At 44.7% G+C, this 18,902-nt stretch overlaps 1 protein-coding gene across 1 annotated transcript; it reads right to left on the reverse strand.

Moving 5' to 3' along the window:
- Positions 1–1,647: 1,647 nt before the first annotated feature.
- On the reverse strand, positions 1,648–9,614 carry LOC123139420 (serine/threonine-protein kinase/endoribonuclease IRE1). Its single transcript, XM_044559229.1, has 7 exons — positions 9,214–9,614; positions 8,399–8,588; positions 7,015–8,315; positions 5,500–5,672; positions 5,162–5,408; positions 4,763–5,057; positions 1,648–2,028 (listed from the first exon to the last, which is right to left on the reverse strand). The coding sequence occupies exons 1-7, from the start codon at positions 9,507–9,509 to the stop codon at positions 1,882–1,884; spliced, it is 2,649 nt and encodes an 882-aa protein (XP_044415164.1). The 5' UTR covers positions 9,510–9,614; the 3' UTR covers positions 1,648–1,881.
- Positions 9,615–18,902: the final 9,288 nt, after the last annotated feature.

Raw genomic sequence — 18,902 nt, forward strand, 5'->3', positions numbered from 1 at the left:
AATTTTCAGCAATACCACGGCCTTTAATAAAGCCGGATTGGTCCTGGTGAATGATAGATGGGATGAATGGCCGGGCTCTAAAGGCTAGGCATTTAGAGCTAATCTTGATGAGACAATTTTGCAAGGACACAGGTCGGAAATTTTCCGGGGTCGTGGCGCCCCTTTATTTGGGAAGGAGCACAATATAGGCCTTGTTAATCCTTGCTAGATCAGCGGAACCTTTGTGGAAATCGTTCATGAGGTCAAGCAAGTCAAATTTAAGAAGATCCCAATTAGCTTTAAAAAAAGGCGGACCAAATCCGTCGGGCCCTGGACTTGCATTGACGTTCATGCTTAGAATAGCAGCACGAATTTCGTCCAAGGAAAAGGGCCTAGTGAGAGAGATAGCTTGAGAAGGGGTCAGTCTAGAACCGATCATAAGGTCATCCAGATCAAAAGAGAAGACAGAGGTAGATTGAGTCCCCAACAAACTAGAGAAGTTGGTACATAAAATCGCTTCCTTCCCACTATGAGAAGTCACGTCCGTCCCATTTACATGCAGAAGGGGAATTTGTTTTTTTCTTTTTTACCGAAATCGAACAGAGGCACACACATGCATATAAGCAGAATTTTCGTCACCGAGAGTACACTTCTTAATTTTTGCCCGTTGGCGCCAGTAGGTTGCAAGGAGTTTGTTATGGCGGTGGCAGAGTAAGCTCAAGAGAAGAGAGCGGTCGAACTTCTTCTAGTTTGTCCATCACAGAAATAGTCGTCGTACAATTTGTAGCCATCCGCCTAGGAGCTTTTGGGTTGACAGCCCACATGTTAGCCATATTGCGAGTGCGTTTAAGCTTCAGGCAAAGGCGGCCCGAGGAGCCCAAGGAGTGATGGTTGGGCCCAACACTTGCCCAATTTGTTGAAGCGATTTGCTGAAGGAAGGACTGATTTGTCAGCAAACAATTGTTGAGCCGGAAAATCAAGGGCTTGGGAATAGTTGTGGAGGCTGCCAGTAAAATAGGAACGTGATCGGAGGTAGTGCGTACGAGGGACGAAAGAGTTGAGTCAGGGAACATCAAGGTCCAATCTAAATTAACAGAAGATCTGTCCAACCGAACGAGAGTCGGGTTATCTTGTTGATTAGACCAAGTAAAGAGCCTATCCAACAGAGGGATTTCCTGAAGATTGAGTTGATCGCGGATGAGAATTTTTGGGCTTCATTACCGCTGAAATTTGACGATGATTTGTCAGAGGGTCTCAAAACAAGATTAAAATCTCCCATAGTTGTCCACGGGCAATTAATAAGATTTGAGAGAGAGATGAGGGAATCTAGAAATTCAGATTTTCTAGCGTGGTCGCAAGGGCCATAATAAACGTTCGTAACTGAAGGACATACCATTTGCACGGAAGGAAAACCAACAGGTGATGGCAAAGCGATCTAGCTGAACTTTGGTGCACTCCAAGGTTGCCTCGTCCCACGCTGTGAGGATCCCACCAGAAGCTCCTAAAGAAGGAAGAAAATGGAAGGATCTAGAGCCTAAAGGAAGGAAAGAGATTGCTTTGAAAGTAGAAATATCCCCCCAGCTTAGGTTCCTGGAGGCAAATGACCGAGGAAGAAGCAGATTGACTCAAAGCTTAAGGTTAATAGTTTCCCTCATAAAACTCAATATGTTGCGAGATATTCTGAAAATCTATCCATTTATTTGTATGGATAATACTCCATTATTTTATCAGTGACACTATAACAACACAATTATGTGTAATACAATGTACAGATTAATAACTGAGATCTCTTCTGATTTCTTTCAATGATAATATGATACAGATCACATGTTACATACAATTTTGCTAGGTGAAGATTTGTTAGTGCATTGCATACAGTAGAGGGATGACATCTGCTTTTAGTTATACCGAGATCCCAATGAAATATTTCCTGAAATCTTCTTCGTCCTTGCAATAAACTGACATGACCTTGTACACTTCAATCAGCAGCTTCGGAAATCGGCTTGAGAAATAACGATCAAATCCCTCCGGCAGTGACCCAAGTAACTCCTGAAAATTGATGAAAACGCTTAGCTTCTTGGCAACGCAGAGGGGAGGAAACAAGGCTGAGCTAACTGGGGAGCAGAACCATAACAAGCATTATCCATCCCTCAAGATTGCTATAGCACATTGAAGACCAACAGATGTAAATGATGGGAATTAAATCTTCTCAACTATACCTGATGCAAAGGTGGCAATAAACTTAGGGTCATTTCACAGAATTTCCTCGTCTTAGGAGTTTGGTGGGGGTGGAAGACCAGGTTGCTACCCGTGTTGTTAGTGCTGTGGTACATTGACAGTGAAATCGTTGTGCCAACCTAAGTGCTTCATAGTTATGGAACGCCAGTAGGATTTTTTTTCCTACGGATCAAACAAACTAGTAACATGACTTCTAAGTGTAGGATCAAGGAAATCAAACAACCAGCAACGAAATGCACTCTTGAAGGAAGCTTTTTTCTATGGAAGCCCTTGTTCAAGACTATTATTCCCCAGTCTCTTTGATTCAAAGGATTTCTAAAGGAATTTTGAAGGATTCTAATCAGTAGGATTGTTTTCCCTGTGTAGGTTGCTTGATTCGTAGGATACAATCCATAGGAATTTTTTCTTAGAATTCATTTGTACTAGTTTTCATAGGAAAATTTCCATCCACTCCAGCCTCATGTGAAGAATCCTACACTTCTCAAATGCCCATACTAATCATGTGGTACTGAAGATGGCATGCCACTCCAATCCTATGTTTTGCCTATTCATGCGTTTTACAAATCCTGCGAAACAAAGAGGCTTTGACTGGGTGTGACAAGGCTCCACAGTTTGGGAGGGCAATGATCTAACCGGCATCGATATTGCGGTCTGACCAGGTGTCCCAGATTGACATGCTTGTAGTAGCCATCATTATGCAGAGAACAATTTCTTGAGCCCCTCAATGAACTGTTGAGTTAGCCAGATTTAGAGCTCTTTAACAGCCATATTTGACTATTGTATTGTTCAGTGCAACTAGCTGCTACTGTGAGGGATGAGGCTGTTCAACCAGTTCTAAATTTCATCTTCAATAAGAGTAATAGCTATTTTTGTTTGCATGTGTGTGGGCATATTCTGCCACTCAGTCGCCATCCTTGAGCCCTTAATTCGTCTCCATTCTTCATACTGTTCAGTTCATTAATTTTATTTTTTGGAGAAAAACAGTACAGATGCAGACACTCACAACACGCACACACACACCCTACCACTATGAACGCATGCACATACACCTCAGCCAACAGATCTTAAGATTGTCTTAGTCGCCATAGGCACCTCGTAGTTGACGGTCACATCATACCACTGAAAGGATAGAGCCAAAAAGCCTGAAATAGATCAAGGAAAATATGCGACCACCCTAACCAAGTATAGGACTTGGACCTAGGTAGGCTGGTTCCACCAGAAGAAACCTAACCAACTAAGGTAAGCTTTGTTTGCAGCTCACTTTCTTTAGGAAAAGAAAGAGGCAGCACCCAGTTGGGCAATGTTGACACATGATCACCTTCAAGCGAGCATCACCAACTTATCATTACTGGAAGCTAGACAGCTTGGATGACACTCGGTGATCTATACAAGATGGTCATGACGAGACACGTCACTGTATGAAGGTTGTAACTTGTCTAGGGTGGACATGTGCTGTCGCTAGCGGATTCAGTGTGCCTGTTTGGAGGGGTTCATTTATTGGCTTACCTAAGCATGGAATAAGGAGACCGCCAAAGCCAAAAAACAGTATCAAGTTCATCTTTGGGTTATCTTCTCTTGCTTGTGTGCATTTATGGTTTGCTTATTATAGATCGCAAACAGTTTAACTCGAATTAGGTTGTCAGTGCACCTGTATAGACTCATAGGTGTAACTGATTGTGTTTAAAATGCAACTTTTTTTAAACTTATTTCCTTCAATTGTGCTAAACACATGTTTTAGCTTAAGAGAATCATAATCTATCTATCCACCCACTCTAGGTGGTTTCCTTGATCCTAGACCGCTCCACCGCCACCACTGACAGCAACTTCAGCGAATCCTGTACCTTCCCTGGAGAATTAACTCATGCCAGATCATGGTGGAATGATTAAATTTAGAACAAGAACACACCATAGGCATGTCAAGGTTGTGCTCAGGAGCATTCGCATGGTTGCCATGAGGAACAACAGAGACAGTGAATGGGGAGAGATATGTCACGGTAAGCATTTTGCTCACTAACCATGGAAAGAATAAACAGAAGTCCACTTTGGACCCAAAAAGCCGCATCATGGAGATCAGATCTTTTTGGACTGGTTTTGTAACTTAGAATTTACATACTCAGTTTTAAATTAGAAAATGTAAAATAGAAACTTTGTGGAGACAGAGGGTATCTTGGACATTTTGAAGGATACAAACAATTATCTACTCCCTCCGTTCCTAAATATTTGTCTTTCTAGAGATTTCAACAAATGACTACATACGGAGCAAAATGAGTGAATCTACACTCTAAAGTACGTCTATATACATCCGTATGTGGTAGTCCATTTGAAATCTCTAAAAAGACAAATATTTAGGAACGGAGGGAGTAGTTAGGTGACATCTCTTGGAACATCCATGGTATGGTGCAAGGATCTATGATTGTGCATGTTTAATACAGTAATAAAACACAGGATTGTTGAAGTTCACCATACCAGTTTGACCAGCGAACAATATAGCCATACACATAGCATAAACAAGAACAAATGCGACAAGAGGTGCAGCATAACTAACCTTGAGATCAGCTGGAAGCTCTCTGTAATGTCCTGACTTGTTTCTAATCAACCTGAGAAGGTCACGAGTTGACTCGAAATTATATTTCCTATAACGACCCACATCAGCAACCAGACCATCATCCAACTTTTCTCGCCATTTTCCACCAAAAGCTTGATGCCCTATGCTTTCCAAAGCATTAAGGAGGTCAGTTTCAGTGGTTTTCTCAATTCTATCGCTGGTATCTCTTAGAAACAAAAGCCGCAACTCAGGGCTCCAAAAGAGAGGATGATTTATCGCGTACACCGCCGTGGGTCTGTTGACATTTTAAAAGTGAATTTCAGTAAAAAAAAAAACAGTAAGCCTTACATAACCTATGTGTTCAGCACAGCAAGAATGTACATTGACCTAAATTCTTACCTCTCATCAGGTTTTGGTTGTAACAACAGAGAAATAAGATGCACCGCTTCTGGAATGTGATCCACCACGAAGAGATCAAAGTGACCGTTTATAATGTTTATGTCCCGTTCATAGTACTCACCAAACGGATGCTTGCCTTTAGTGATACAATAGAAAATAAGGCAGCCCAAACTAAATAAATCCATTGCACGAGTCTGACTAGCACGACGAAGCTGCTCAGGTGCTTGCCAACCGGAGCTTCCATATCCTGCAAAACACTGTCGAGGATTAAACAGCTACTTTAAAAAGAAAAGAGTGCTATTATTGAAAAAATGTAAGTAGGGTTTAATCTTGCTTACCAGTGCCATGGTGACTAAGAGACGACATATCCTCTTGCAAACGCTTACTGATACCCATATCAGAAAGCTTTGCACTGAGAGATCCCTCCTTACTTATTAAGACATTCTGAGGCTTCAAATCGCGATGTATGATTCCTAAACTATGTAAATGCACAATACCAGCGACAACATCTCTGCATAAGAAAATTCACAAGATACGAGTGAGATGCATAAAAATAAATAAGACAGGAGCAATCATACAGGAACGGCAGCAGATGCACTGGCTAACAAAATCATGGGCATTATCAATATTTCAAGAAGCAAGAAATAGAAGAATACTGACGAAGCTATAGTAGATTGCAGCTAGTGGTGATATATCAGGCATTATTTGCTCAAGTATATGTTAAATACTGCATACAAATGAGTATATCTGGATGTGCTGGGGTCATAACAAGTACTCATTCAGGTTTGTAAGGTCTACAAATCTTGCCACAAGTCAAACAAGATAATGTTTGACCAAGTTTGTAGAAAAATACTACCACTCTTCCGGTTTAAAGGGCTTATCTCAAAATTCTCAGCAACCAAGGTAGATGGTGAGTAGAGGGCACGAGTTTCATGAGTTCAAAACTGCCCACTAAAATATGCCTCACATGTTCGACCCCCAAAGCAATAAATGCAACACCCTCCCTCTAATTAGATCCATATGGTGCATACATGGCCTCTAATTCCCTCTCTCTCATCTCCATGGATTAAATGAGCCGTGTGATTCAAAGAACTTTAACTCAATAAGACTGAAAGTGGGACTAATATAATGAAAATCCATTTTTTTTTAGATAGGCCATCTAAACTGTAAGGGAGGGAGTATATAAAAATCTACAATCCAATAAATACATTATGAAATGATATTTCATGATAGACCTAGTGATATTGATTTGGTGTTATGGATGTTGATATTTGTTCCTATAAACTTAGTCAAACTATGCCAACACATCCATTAGCAAGCTTCTTTCGAGTTTTGGATCTTCCACAATTGAAATGTAGCCAATTTATGCTCTGTTCATCTAACTAGTTAGCAATGTTTATCTTCTAACTAATTAGCAACATCTATCTTAAGAGCCATAACAGAAAGTACACTCCAATCTATAAATATAATCCATTAATTTACTATATCCATAGCACCGGACAGCACAGCACCATCAAGCTGGACCATATTCCTTTGAAATCCAGCCCTAACGTAATTTGATTAGTCAAAACTGCATTATCTTGAGAATAGGGAATGCAGTATCTTATGGAAGAGATAAAAAGGGGTAGGCTCAAGGGCTCTTTGCCATTAAACTGTTCCATGTGTTCATGTAAAATAACAATGGCATACACCTACAAATGGTGATATCACCAAGCATGCACATTGACCAGGTTGGTATTTAAAACTTTTCACATCGATGTGGCTGATACACCTCGAGGGAGAAGGTGTTGGAATTATGTTCATACCCAACCAACATTTCTAGTGGATAATATAGAAGGACACGAGTTCAATACCTCATCAGCTTTAGGAGTTGTGGCGAAGGAAGTCCATCCTGCGTCCAAAGTTCTACATCTATTTTCTCAACATCTGAAAAAGATGGATCTGTATGCTGTTGGATCAGATCAGCCAAGCTGCAGCGGCACCTCTCAAGGGAAATATAAACAAAATTGTCATCCTGATCGCAGCCATACAGTCTAACAATATTAGGATCACGATCCGATGCAATAAGATTCTGAATCTCTTTTTGGGCTATATCAGTGTGTGAACGAAGCAGGCGTTTCACTGCAACTTCACGTCCATCATATGAACCCTCAAAGACAACTGTGCCATTGCTCCCTTTACCAATTTCCTTTTTGTGAACACGAAGTTTTCCAATCTGGCATCCGTCAAGGCCATCAGGGAGTGCATACAGCATCTCATTTGACCCACCAGTTCCACTGCTCTCTTTGTCAGAGGCTGAACCGATCTCTGTGCTATTGGCCCTTCCATCTTTCTTCCGTGTTTTCCTTCTCTTAGATGTTCCCTCTGACTTCCCTCTAAGGTCTATTGATTTCTGTTCACGAACAAATGGCTTCATAAGTACACTCATGAATTGCTTGCAAGACTTGCTTGAATAGGCCAACCTCACCAGCCAAGCAAGGACCACCAATAAGGTAAGCACCGGGAATAGCAATCCATAAGCATTATTAGTGAACCTGTTGGTTTGGGGGTCAGCAGGGACAAGATGAACAAGAGCACCATCAACAGTTTGATTCTGAGTGCCATTCAGGGCTACACCAGACTTGCTAGCAGTTTGTTGTGGAATCACCAAAGTTTGAAGTTGTCTCAAAGCATCAGCACCATCCCTAGTGGTAACTTTGTTCACATCTTGCAAGACAAGTGCATTAGCTGTACTGGAATCAGGTAAAGTAAGTTTGATCGGTACACCATCGGTCCTAATGCACGGAATATTTTCTTGCAAACAGGATGATTGTTCAAGCATATTTGGATGGCTTTGTTTAACATAGTAGTTTGCACAGAACGAAGATCGTGTCCAGTTAAACAAATGTACACCAAGATCTGATGCACTGAGAGAATAATCGGTTCTCACAACCACGATGATATTAGAACTTCTACCAACATCTAACTTGGATGGTGCTTCCCCAGCCGGGACTGCTAACTCATTCAAGGCGGCTGGCAGACTATGCTTGTAAATGATCTCACCACTATCAGCATCAACGGCAAAAGTTGTCGAGGCTTTTGATCCAATAGTAACCACAGAATCCCGTATGTATGGAGTTCTAGCGATAAAGTCTTCCAGTTCCCAGGGAAGTTTCTACAGGAATAAGCCATGGGTGAGAAACATTTTTCTTTTCAAAAAGTATAACTGAAGAACTAGCATATTTGTGCAAAGCATACCACACCGGTGCCATTATGAACTTCCACGAGATCAGACTCGTCCAAAGGATATATGAGATAGCTCAAATCAGAGTTTGTGGTAGTAATGTGCTTGGACAGAGGTGGTCCTGTGGAGAACTGCCACAGAGGAGATTCTGATAGACGGTCGACAAGCTGAATTGTGCCATTGTCATAAAATCGCAGTTCAGAGCTGTTCGCAAAACAAGCAAAGAACTCCAGTCAATCACAGGACAGGTCTGTAAGTTGCTATAAAATTGAATCAGAGGACAGATTTGCATGTTGCTATAAAATTAATCACATGAAAGATCAGCAAATTGCCACAAAAAACTGCCGGCTACTTGACGGCCTAACTGATAGATCAAAAGAGAAAATACACCATAGATCCCAAACAAAAAGAGTAGCTGATCTGGTAAACAAACTCAACATGATATTATTACCTAAACCTCCCACTTTGGGAATAGAAGAGCAAAAGCTCCCTCCACACCAGAGCACCCTAAAATCCAGTGAGGCGCCAACCATGAACAAGTACTTCCAAGATTCATCTGAACACAGGGTAACTCTCGCTGGCACACTCATACTTAACCTAGGCAGCTAGACAGCCAGCTTTTCCTCTTCTCTACTCAAATGCAGCGCGAAATAAGATCACGCGAACAGCTGAAAACATGATAAAAGCTTCGCACTAATACCTACCATGACCCATTTCTCCATGAGCACGGCTTCAGAGGCCAGGGGGCGACAAAGAGGGCAGGCCTCGCTGAGCAACGCAACGCGAGTGGCGCTTAGGGGGTGTGGGACGGGGACACGAGCTAGCTCACCTGATGCCGGGCCCTACATCCGGGTTTTTTACAGCGTTCGACGGCACCGGCCGGCGGCGCGGCGGCCTGACCAGGAACGGCTGCTCCGCGGGGACGATCTCCGTGGAGCTCGCATCGTCCCCTCGCCCCCCGCCGGCGGGGAGCGCGAGGGGCGGCGCCGGCTGCTGCGGCGGCAGGGGGAGCGGGAGGAGGAGAGGGGCGGGGGCGGCGGTGGCCTCGTCCTCGAAGCGGGCCCCGCGGAAGGCGAGGCCCGAGAGGAGGACGAGCGGGAGGAGGACCCGGCGGAGCGACCTCATCGTCGTCCTCGTCGTCGTCAGCCGCGGCGAGGGTTCCGGGAGGGCATGGAGTGAGGTTAGGGTTTCCGAGAGGGGATTCGTGGGGGTGGGGGTGGGGGTTTGGATCTGGGCTGTTCGCTTGCTGGTTTGCTTCGCGGGGAAGGAGGAGGCTTCTGGAATCGATGGATTTGACCAGGAAGGAAGGGATGGAGGAAGGAGACGGGAAAGTGACGGCGGCGGCACCGATTTGCGAGCGTGCAGGGGCAGCAATTGTCAATTTTTTATTTTTTATTTTTTTGGAAAGGCCTCCATTTCGGTCGACTGATCCTAGACGTTGCTTCAGCCGTGTCCCCCGACAACCACGTGACCTGCGGGACCCACCCGACGCTTCCCGAACCCTTATCTTCTTCCTTGAGTGGAAATGTATCGCCTTCTTCCTCCCAGCCACACTCTTTATTATGCTTTCTCTCTCTCTCTCTCTCTCTCTGGCACCTGCCTACCTGCTACTCCGACGGGATCTAGCTTCCTGAGAGCCTCCCACACCTCCTAGCACCACCTCAGTCATCCTCTGTCGGCAAAGCTCACCATGCCGCTGTTGTCAGGGGTTACGACCGTTATTGGAAGTCCTGTCACCGCAGCTGCGAACGGTGCTGGGGTTATAGGTTGGTCGCCGCTCGTTATGCGTTGTTGCAAGTCAGGCTGCTAGTGTTGCATGGTAGTGCTCGGTACTATGAGTGGCGCTACCGGGGCGAAGTCAGGCGAGGCACTCTCGTGCTTGGAGACGGTGCGGCAAGGGCGTCGTCATGCTATGGGCAATAACCTCAAGTGCTGCGAGGGGCTCACCAGTGTTGCGAGGATAGGGTTACGATGAGGAGGTCATGGGATTTCAGGAGCACGAGTGGATGACTGTGATTGTGCGCATCCGACTACTGATGAGGTGTTGTTGACCCAAAAAATCATTAATATAGTATGCATATCTCGATAGTATCTTGAAATAAAAAAAACATTAATATAATATGTACTTACGGATGTCTTGTAAATGCATAAATTGATAGGATTTAGTTGTAGCATTTTCAAAGTAAGAGTATTGATCTCATAGATAGCACATGAAAATTAGAATGTGCCTGCAAGTTAATTGAGGTGCAAAGCAAAAGCGATGCGAAAGTGTAATTATTTGTTGTGGTTCCAATTTAACTATGTGGAAATAATAATAAAGAACAACAAAGTGAAAGTGATGAAATCTATAAATAGAGCTAAGGCGTTCTCACGAAGTCTGGATCCCCTGGCATGTTTATTACTTAATTATGCTAATGCATAATTCTGGGTTCTAACAACTAATCCACTTCATATGCTTTAATAAGTGGGTGGAGCCAAGTACGGACACATGAATACATGCGCAGCTTCGCATCACGCACGCCCACCACCGCTCTTCCCCAATGCTGGTGATGGCAATGATGAATAAATGCAAACTCCGTTATTCCCCTGTCAAAGTTTCGCAAGGAGGGAGATAGCATCTGTCACCGCAGTACCTCCGTTTCCCCACATCACAAAGACAATAACATCATTTTTTGTCTTAAATGATCTTTATGTTTGACTAGAGAGGGTGAATATGCAACTAAAAATGTTAACCTCTTTTCCAAATTAAAGGGATACAACAAGAATATAGATTGTCTAGATATACAACTACATGGAAAAATTATATGTCAAGCTCACATAAAACAACAAGCTAGGAAGGATACACAATAAAGCTATCTTGCAACAAGTAAGTGAAGAAAAGAATAAACCGTAAGTGGAGAGAAATGATGCAATTCCCGGAGTTCCCTCCTTTGGGGGAGGCGCGTCTCCGTTGGAGAGGTGTGTCGGCACGATGTTCACCAAGCGCCACAATGGCTCACCTTATATATTCTCCTCACACCCTCACACAATGCAAGGTGCCACGATCCATTACGCGATGCCCTTGGAGGAGGCAACAAGACCTTCGTAAACAAGGTTGGGTGATCGACACAACTTAATTGGAAGCTCCCAACACCACCATGAAGCCTCACCATAGTTGATTTGAGCTTCGAGGTGATCTCTTCCATCTAGCTAGGGTGCCCAAACACTTAGGAGTAACAAGATCCACAAGGGATAGTAGGGGGTCAATTTTCTTTCGGTGGGATGGTAGATCTAGGTCTTCTCTCCCAAATCTTAAAAGATCAACAAGTTTAAGTGGTTAGGGAGAGAGACCGAACAAGTTCAAGATTTGGGCGGCAATGGAGGAGAGAGGGGCAAGAGGTAGGTCAAAAGGAGGAAGAAAACCGCCTTTACATAGCTCCCCTCCAAATCCAACCATTATGCTGGTTTTTGTACTAAGTGGCTCTAGAGAGCGATAATACCATTATCCCATAGAGACTACACCGAATGCTTATTAGGCGATACTACTGCTGCAGACAACGACACTACTGGTGCTGCAAGCCAAACAAGGTTATGTAGCACTTTCGTGGAAGTATACTAATTAGTTATTGATAACCCACAAGTATAGGGGGTCGCAACAATTTTTGAGGGTAGAGTATTCAACCCAAATTTATAGATCCAACACAATGGGAGCCAAAGAATATTTGCGACTATTAGCAGCTGAGTTGTCAATTCAACCACACTTAGAGATTAATTATCTGCAGCAAAGTGATCAGTAGCACAGTAATATGATAGTTTTGATAGTAGTAGTAACAACAATAGTAACGGTAACAACGGTAGTAGTGATTTTGTAGCAAGTGAAATAGTAACAGCAGCTTCGCAAAAAAAAGTAGTAACTTATCAAGATCAATATATAGGAAATTCGTAGGCATTGGATCGGTGGATTCATTAGATGATATTCATCATATAACACTCATAACCTAGGGCGATACAAAACTAGCTCCAGGTCATAAATATAATGTAGGCATGTATTCCGTAAATAGTCATATGTGCTTATGGAAAGAACTTGCATGACATCTTTTGTCGTACCCTCCCGTGGTAGCGGGGTCCATATGGAAACTAGGGGATATTAAGGCCTCCTTTTAATAGAGAACCAGAACAAAGCACTAACACACAGTGATTACATGAACTCCTCAAACTACGGTCATCACCGGGAAGTATCCCAACTATTGTCACTCCGGGGTTTACGGATCATAACACGTAATAGGTGAATATGACTTGGAAGGTCGGATCTAGAACATAGATATAATGGTGAAAACATAAACGGTTCAGATCTGAAATCATGGCACCCGGGCCCAAAGTGACAAGCATTAAGCATGGCAAAGTCATAACAACATCAATCTCAGAACATAGTGGATACTAGGGATCAAGTCCTAACAAAACTAACTCGATTACATGATGAATCTCATCCAACTCCTCACCGAATAGCGAGCCTATGAAGGAATTACTCACTCTTGGTGGGGAGCATTATGGACTTGGCGATGAAGGAGGGTTGTGATGACAAAGATCAAAGATCCCCCTCTCCGGAGCCCAAAACGGACTCCAGATCTGGCCTCCCGATGAAGAACAGGAGGTGGCGGTGGCTCCGTATCGTGAAATGCGATAATTCTTCCTCCCCGATTTTTCTCTCTCCAAATATAGGTATTTAAGGAGTCGAGATCAATGTCTACGGGGCCACCAGGTGGGCACAACCCACCTGGGCGCGCCTGGAGGGGGGACGCCCTGGTTGGTTGTGCTCACCCAGGGGCCCCCTCCGGTGGTTCTTGGCTCCCGTATTTTTCTTATATTCTAAAATAAATCTCCAAAAAGTTTAGTTTCATTTCAAAAACTTTTATTTCTGCATAAAAACAACACCATGGTAGTTCTGCTGAAAACATCGTTAGTCCGGGTTAGTTTCATTCAAATCATGCAAATTAGAGTCCAAAACAAGAGGAAAAGCATTAGGAAAAGTAGATATGATGAAGATGTATCAACTCCCCCAAGCTTAAACCTTTGCTTGTTCCCAAGAAATTCAGTTGATAAACTAAAAGTGAAAAAGAAAAAACTTTTACGAACTCTTTTGCTCTTGTTTACATAAATAAGCTTAAGTAGCACCCATGTTTTTAGCAAAGATCATGACTAACCATGTCAACAATAACTCCTAAAAATTATATTAACTCATATCAATGGCATAATCAACTAGCGAGCAATAATAGGATATCTCAAATGCCAACACTTTGTCAAAACAATCATGATATAATATGACAACATTGGTATCTTGCTAGCCCTTTCTGAGACCGCAAAACATAAATGCAGAGCACCTCCAAAGTTCAAGCAGTGACTAAACATTGTAATTCATGGTAGAAAAGATCTAGTCATGATGCACCCAACATTAACTATACACAATGCATGGGGATGGCAAATAGTGCTCTCAGATCTGGCGCTTATTTAGGAAGGTGATGACTCAACATAAAATTAAATAGATAGTCCCTTCGCAGAGGGATGTAGGGATTTGCAGAGGTGCTAGAGCTTAAAGTTTTAAAAATAGAGATAAATGTAATTTTAAGAAATGCACGCTTCCTGTTTACTTCACGACCGAAAGTTATCAATATCTTCCATGCTAAACACATTAGTGACGGTTTCCAAGCGATAAAAGTAAAGGTTTACTCCCTCTCCACCAACAATCACACAACACGGCTACCCGAATCCACGAGTACCATCCATACCAACATCAGTCTTGGGGGAGTTTTGTTTAATTATTTGCAATTTTTTATTTTGGGACTAGAAATCCCTATTATCGCCCCTCTCGTGCAAGGACGAGTGAATAAACACTCATCATGAGAATAATCCGCTTAGCATGAAAGATACCGACTACCCCTGTTGCTCTATGAACAATCCATGCACACAAAAATAGATGTTTATTTGAAGTTTTTAGAGGTGACACATGCAAATTTACTTAGAACGGCAGGATAATACCGCATATAGGTAGATATGGTAGACTCATCTGGAATAACTTGGGTTTTAGGATTTTGATGCACAAGCAGTATTTCCGCTTAATACATGCGAAGGCTAGCAAATAAGTTGAGAAGCGGCTAGCTAGAGAGCGAAAACAGTCATGAACATGCATTATGAATAATGAACATTGGAACTAGCATGAGTAGGATATGGACACCATGAACATGAATATTATAGAGGCTATGTTGTTTTGGTTCAACTACATGCATGGACATGTGCCAAGTCAAGCCAGTTGAAACATTCAGAGGACGATACCATATCATCATACTACATCACAATCATTTTAATGCAATATTGTTGACATCCAAGATAGATCATTATCCACTCCTAGCTACTTAAGCATGGCATGAGAAACTATAATCTCTAATTTTCATTGCAAACATGTTTGATCATAATAGGCTGAGTCATGGATACTGGGTTAAACATATTTACAAGAACAGAACAAGTTGAGTTCATACCCGTTTCTCTCTGCCACAACCAGTTCATCAAATATCGTCATTATTGCCTTTCACTTGCATCACTGAATGATATGAAAATAATAATAACGCAAGAGTGCCGTGGACTAAGATGGAATCTGCAAACATTTTATTCAAAAGGAGAAGACAATGCAATTTGGGCTCTTTGTTAGATCGACAATTATGCATATGGGAACCACTCAACATTTTCATCATGGACTTCTCCTTGGTATGACTCAATAAAAAGAAAAGGAATTTAGAGAAACACACTGAAATATTTTTGGAGTTTTTAGTTTTTTTTAAGAAGGCAAATTAAAAGGAAGAAAAAACGAGAAAAACTATTTACACGAGAGAGCTCCCAACAAGCAAGAAGAAGAATCGAGAAATCATTTTGGGTTTTATTTTAATACTACAACTAATTAAACTAGAAAGAAAAATAAAAAAGAAGCAAGAAATATTTTTGGGTTTTCTCAAACTTTTTCAAACACAAAAGAAGAAAGCGAGAAAAATAAATCTAAGATGGATAATACAATGAAAAAGTGTGAACACCAACAACTGGAATGAAATGTGTGAGCATGAATATAATGTCGGTGGAAACACGTACTCTCCCAAGCTTAGGCTTTGGCCTAGCTTGGTAATCACCATCTGTAGTAGCCATCCGGCCCCATCTCGAAGTGTTGTGGAGCAGGAACCTGAGTGTCCCACTCCTGAGGCTCCTCCTCTGCCACCGCCTGAGCGTTCCGGTAGGCAATGATGTTGTCTGGCATGATCCTGTATCCACCCCTGGCAATAAAATCAAACAAAGCAGGTGCAGGCAACGGAATAATATCACGAGTCTCCACACTGAAAACTAGGTTGTAAGGAATATTATGAATACAGTTATCAATATCAGTAAACTGGTGGTCCTCCATCGCCTGATGATCTAAATAAACCTTGGGCAAAAGATGATCATTTGGCGTATCTGAACGTTAAAGTGACTCGCTAAGCGAGTAGCGTAAATACCGCCATGAATTTTACCCTTGGTCCTATTAAGGTGTAGACACTACAAAAAAAAGACACATCCGTGACATTTTGGGCCGAACGAATTTTTTTCTGTCATACTTATGACACTTTTATGACGATAATTGTGACAAAACCTGGCATTATCATAGATGTGGTGGGCTCCTACTTCTATGACAAAAAATCATGACAGAAAATGGGCTTTTCATCCTGGGCGAGCAAGAGACGCAGCTCCATGACATTCTTTGGGCTGTCCATGACGGAATAAACCGTGGTAGAAGCGAGGGTAAGGAAAATTTCGGGGAGTTCCCGGTTACGGTGGGTGGTCGGGGGCCGAGCGATGTGCGTTTCTCTCGTACATGTACGCGCATGTGTGCGAGGCGTTGACTCTAACTGAACTCGAGCGAGGCGTTGGGCTCTAACTGAACCCGAGCGATTGCACTGCAGACTACGCGTTACTAAACCCGAGCGATTGAGCGATTCCTTCACTATTGCTGCTAACTGAAGCCGATCGATGCTGCCTCTGGATGAACAGGACCTCAATCGATCGAGCCGGTTGGGGCTGGAAGAACAGGACCCCGTGGAGGGCTGGATGAACAGGACGACCCCGTGGAGGGCTGGATGAACAATAGACGATGGAGGGGTGGATGAACAGTAGCCCGTGGAGGGTGGTTGAACAGGAGCCCGTGGAAAGGGGTGGTTGAACAGTAGCCGGTGGAGTAGCGCGCGGTGGAGGCTGGATAAACAGGAGCCCGTGGAGGCTAGAGGAGGTCGACGATGGATGAACAGTAGCCCGTGGAGGCAGGAGGAGGTCAACGGTGGAGATGAACAGTATCCCGTTGAGTCCCGTTTTGCGCTATGCCACACCCCTCCCAATGAACAGGACCCCCATTTCGACCGTAGCGCTCCAACAGAAGTCTGTTTCGTCCGTTTTGCGGTACGCCACACCCCTCCCGATCAATAGGACCCCCGTTTCGACTGTAGGAGGTCCGTTTCCTCTGTTTTGCGGTACGCCAGACCCCTCCCGATGAACAGGATCCCATTTTGAACGTGGCCGGTCGAACACAACGTTGTTTCCTCCGTTCTGCGGTACGCCAGGCCTCGTTTCCATCGCCTGTTTCGTCCAAGCCCTCCCGATGAACACGACAACGCATTTCGTTCCGACCCAGCCGGTTGGCTCCCCATGAACATGACGACGACACTGTTTCTCCGTTCTGATCCAGCCATGTACATGAGCTCTGGCCGTACGTATGCGCGAGTAGGCGTTCGAGACCCCGCCCGTTAGTACGTACGTGACCGTATTTTCTTTCTTGCACCCTGGCCGTTGTACGCACGTGTACATGCTACATGCGCGCCTCTACTACGACACGTGCGCGCCTCTACTAAGACACGTGCGCGCCTCTACATCCACCAGTATGTACATACACGTTCGCGACCAGAATGACAACACTACGTACGCTTCGACCAGGTGGGTCCCGACTGTCAGGCACTTCCTTGTGTGCGAAGATGTAGCTGGTGGGTCCCAGCAGTCAGGGGGCGAATCGTTTTTTTCCCGGACGCACTTCCTTGCGTGCGAAGATGTAGCTGGTGGGTCCCAGCAGTCAGGGGGAAACATTTTTTTGCGAAATACGGTGGCCCGTTCGGTGGATCCCTGCTGTCAGGTGGAGGAATAATTATTTTGCGCATAATAAGGAGGCACTTCCTTGTGGCCGCCATGGACCCAGCTGTCAGTCTCTCCACGTATAGTACTCTTCCAATGGAAGTCGTTCCTTGACCACGTTGACCATGCCGCGCTGAGAGCACAAGGGCGGTGGACGACGGCGAGGCCTAGGAAGGGGACGGCGCGGAGCCGGGGAAGACGCGACAGTGGAAGCCCGCGCGGAGAGGACTACGAGGGTTCACTAGTTCGGCTGCGGTGTGAGGCTGCCGTCGCCGCAGAATAACATCGGGTGTGGGTGAGTAGAGGGATGGCCTGGCCAGGGAGTAGTAAGGGGCGGTGAGGCCTCCACGGCATCACAGCCGGCCATGGGAGGTAGGACCACGCGGTATGACCAACGCTGGTTTGGGCGGCTGGAGCAAGAAGACCAGAGGTTGAAGAAGCACTACGGTCGTTGGATGGACATTGTACGATCACTGGAGCTAGAATCGTTCATATTGACTAAGTTGACAAAGCCCTCCGTCCCCGTCAACTTAGTAGGCCCACAAGTCAGCCTCCCACCAAGGTGGGTCCCAGCTAGCAGGGGGAGTATTCATTTTTTTGTGCGTAATAAGGAGGCACTTCCGGTGGGTCCGAGCTGACAGCGGGGGGAACATTTTTTTCGCAAAATACAGTGGCCCGTCCGGTGGGTCCCAGCAGTCAGGGGCAAACGTTTTTTTCACAAAATACTGGTGGCCCGTCCGGTGGGTCCCTGTTGTCAGGTGGAGGAATAATTATTTTCCGCGTAATAAGGAGGCACTTCCTTGCGGCTGTCATGGACCCAGTTGTCAGCCTCTCCACGTATAGTACTCTTCTGATGGAAGTCGGTCGTTGACCACATTGACCACACCGCGCCGAGAGCACCACGGCAGTGGACGACGGCGAGGCCTAGGAAGAGCATGACGTGAAGCCAGGGAAGATGCGGTAGTGGATGCCCACCCGGAGAGGAGTACGAGGGTTCACTGGTTCGGCTGCGGTGTGAGGCTGCCATCGCCGCGGAATAACAGGGGGTGTGGGTGAGTGGAGGGATGGCCTGGCCAGTGGTGGGAGTAGTATGGGGGCGGTGAGGCCTCCGCGGTAGCACAGCCGGCCACGGGAGGCAGGAGCAGGCGGCACGACCGGCGCTGCTTTGGGCGGCTGGAGCAAGAAGACCAGAGGTTGAAGAAGCACTATGGCCGTTGGATGGACATCATACGGTCATTGGAGTATTGACTAAGTTGACAAAGCCCTCCGTCCCTATCAACTTAGTAGGCCCACAAGTCAGCCCAACAATATGATGGGTCCCAGCTAGCAGGGGGGTATTCATTTTTTTGGGCG

This window comes from Triticum aestivum, chromosome 6B (assembly GCF_018294505.1).
Source record: "Triticum aestivum cultivar Chinese Spring chromosome 6B, IWGSC CS RefSeq v2.1, whole genome shotgun sequence".
NCBI lineage: Eukaryota > Viridiplantae > Streptophyta > Magnoliopsida > Poales > Poaceae > Triticum > Triticum aestivum.